The 2,873-nt window shown below is 43.2% G+C and overlaps 1 protein-coding gene across 1 annotated transcript; it reads right to left on the bottom strand.

The window, feature by feature from the left end:
* Positions 1-2,323: 2,323 nt before the first annotated feature.
* Positions 2,324-2,520, bottom strand: FIBRA_09293 (uncharacterized protein; the record flags this gene model as incomplete). The annotated part of the gene is made up of 2 exons (XM_012321609.1): positions 2,324-2,392; positions 2,482-2,520. 2 exons carry the CDS (start codon positions 2,518-2,520, stop codon positions 2,324-2,326), a joined length of 108 nt encoding a protein of 35 aa, XP_012176999.1.
* Between the last annotated feature and the right edge of the window lie 353 nt (positions 2,521-2,873).

The raw sequence follows: 2,873 nt of genomic DNA, 5'->3' as shown, positions 1-2,873 counted from the left end.
CCCCCCCCCTCAATGCTGTAACAACAGGAGGGTGAACATGAGCCATTGATGCTGATTCCTCAAGATAGGACAGGATGGAATCAATGGTCATGGCATTGTCAGTGGGTTCAGCATTAGGAAGCATAGTGGGCATAACTAGGTACTCAGCTCCAGGATCTGAGCTACAGTAGGGGACAAACATGTTGCAATATTTGCAACAGTTGTGTTACTAGGCCTATATCTAATGAACCAGCCATCCAAATATAGTAAATATGGGTACCATTGATCTGGGCTATATGATAGACCCCACAAACATGTGATATGATTAGGTATTGACTGAGTTATTGATGAATTGTTACCCTAAACCCATTGCAACAGTTTTGTCCCCTGCATATGTAACTATGGAAATCTACTCTGTTTTGCCTGTAAAAAGTATATAGTGTGGGAAAGGTGTCATCTGATGATGTATAAGTGTAAGGAGGATACAAAGAACCCTAAACAGCCTCTTGTTCTTGACTACCATCATCATAAAAGTACTTTTTAATGCTCAGACTGACAACATCCTCCCTTTGCATAATCTGGGCCAGTCATGAGGGCAGATATCCCATACAACTAGTGTACACTACTGTACTTTCAGCAGAATATATGCCAGACTTTGTCCCAATCTTCTTAAAGCTACTAGAGGCCACCCTTCTAAGCTTTCTCCTACTGCAATTTGCTATACTATCCACCTTATTAGCTCTGGAAAGGCTGACACTGCTATAGATGTGGGGAAAAGGCTCAAAAATCATAGTGGAGGGGTGTCAAGGTATTGATTGCCCTGATACTTAACACCAAAGCAAAACCCTAACCCCAACACTCACTATTGGTGCTGGTAGTTGATATAGATGTTTAGCTTTGTGGGCTGGTTGCTATAGGAGCTAGTAGGCTTAGAGTAGAGTGGAGTGAGTTGATGAGTGTAGATGAGTATAACAAGTCTGCCCTCTCAATGCTGGATTGCTCTGGTATTTTATACATGAGGGACCAGACCCCTAATACTACTGGTAGTACACCTAACACCTAGGCTGACTGATGCTCTACATATGCCATTGGCTATCTAAGAATACCTGATGTGTGAACACTCTGCCTTATGTTGAGTCAGTAGCTCAACTGTGATGATCACCTGAATGACTGTGTGTGGTTCTAGGTGTGATGGGGATATTCCCATGTGATGGAGATATTCCATAGCCTTGCCCAACTGACAGGCTAACCACCTGACTAATTTCAGGGATTTCTCTGGGTAATTCATCCCTAGCATCTATCTGTGCTAGTGGTTCATCTCCATATGCATTGTCTTGATTCCTCCAAGGATTCTTGCCTGCATTTTGACATTGTGATTGACATTGCATTGGGCAATCAATAATTGGTTTATTATGTCTATGCCTTGGGCATGGTAGAGATTGAGGCTCATGTTCTCCCACTGGCTCTTCATGCCCTTATTGGGGAACAGATGGGTTCTCCAAAATAAGTTCTGGGGGAGGTATAGAAAAGTCATCTAATTCTTGATCAGATGATTCAGGTTGGTTTGGATCCTTTTGAGAAGCAGGAGGATCCAGATCCTTTTATACAGGGAAACACTCTTTGTCAAAGGTCACATCATGAGACACAACAAATGAATGAGTGGCTGATTCTATGATTTACATCCCTTGGAACCATATTCATAACCTACAAAAATTATCTCAACAGTGTTCTTATCAAGTTTTCTATTTCTATCTTCCTTCTGCACATGCACAAATGCTTTACACCCAAATACTCTAAAGTATGAGATGTCTGGTTTATGTATAGACCTGTCCCAGGGGGTAATAGGGCATCTCTATTCCATCTGGTGCATTGGTTATCTGTTATGAACACAAACTGCAGTTTCAATAGCTACAGCCCAAAAACCATGACTGAGACCTGAGAAATGCAGCATTGACATAGCTTTCTCAGTGATAGTCTTGTTCCATCATTCTGCTTGACTGTTTTGCTGAGGTAAGCATGCAACTGTCTTTTGGTGCTCAATACCATATTGTTCCATGATCTCACAGAAGGCAGAAGAAGTGTATTCCCCCCCATGATCCAAGCATAGAGTCTTAATTCTCTATCTTGTCTGATTCTCAGCGCAGGGACAACTCAGACCAGTACATTAACACTAACAGAAGTGGACATTCTGCCTTGACACTTCCTGCCCTAACCAAAGTAGGGATAAGACCTAAGCAACAGTAGTAGAAGCACTAGTACCCATCAGAAGTCATAGAGATAGACGCCATATAGTCCCAGCCCTTGCAGCCACACACATAGATGTATCTCCAGTTACAGTACCCTCCTACCTAGCTCCTACAGCAGCCTCTAGCAGTAAAGAAAAGGTGTAACACCCAGACAGTTGCCTATCCAGCTACCAGTACAGACATTCAAAGAGGAGGATAGTCCAGTCAGTACAGTGCCCTAAGCTAGTATTCTTGACACCTTATGGGATACACCAACCAGAGAAACACCAGCAGTACCCCAGTCGACAGAACCCATAGTAGGTCCCTCTAACCCAAAGTGAGACCCCACACCTCCTCCATCTTCCCCAGAGCCCAAGGATACAACCCACAGGAGAGAATTCAGGAAACCCCAGAGATGATGAACCCAGTGACCAGGAGAGCAACATGGTAGATGATGATAGTTGAAATGGTGCAGTCAACAAGCCCAGTATCTGTGAAGGAGACAGAGCAAAGAGTCAATAATTCCTAGGGGAACTCTACCTCTACTTTCTAGGCAACTCTAAATGTATCAGGATGGATGCTGATAAAGTTGAATGCATCCTGTTCTACATCAAAGGAGCTGTTGAGACCAAGATGAAAGGATGGTCTGCCAGAAGCTCAATAATATGA

This window comes from Fibroporia radiculosa (genome assembly GCF_000313525.1).
Source record: "Fibroporia radiculosa TFFH 294 genomic supercontigs, scaffold24240, whole genome shotgun sequence".
Classification (NCBI taxonomy): domain Eukaryota; kingdom Fungi; phylum Basidiomycota; class Agaricomycetes; order Polyporales; family Fibroporiaceae; genus Fibroporia; species Fibroporia radiculosa.
Note: the sequence above shows the minus strand (reverse complement) of the source record. Positions and strands in the feature narration are given on the sequence as shown.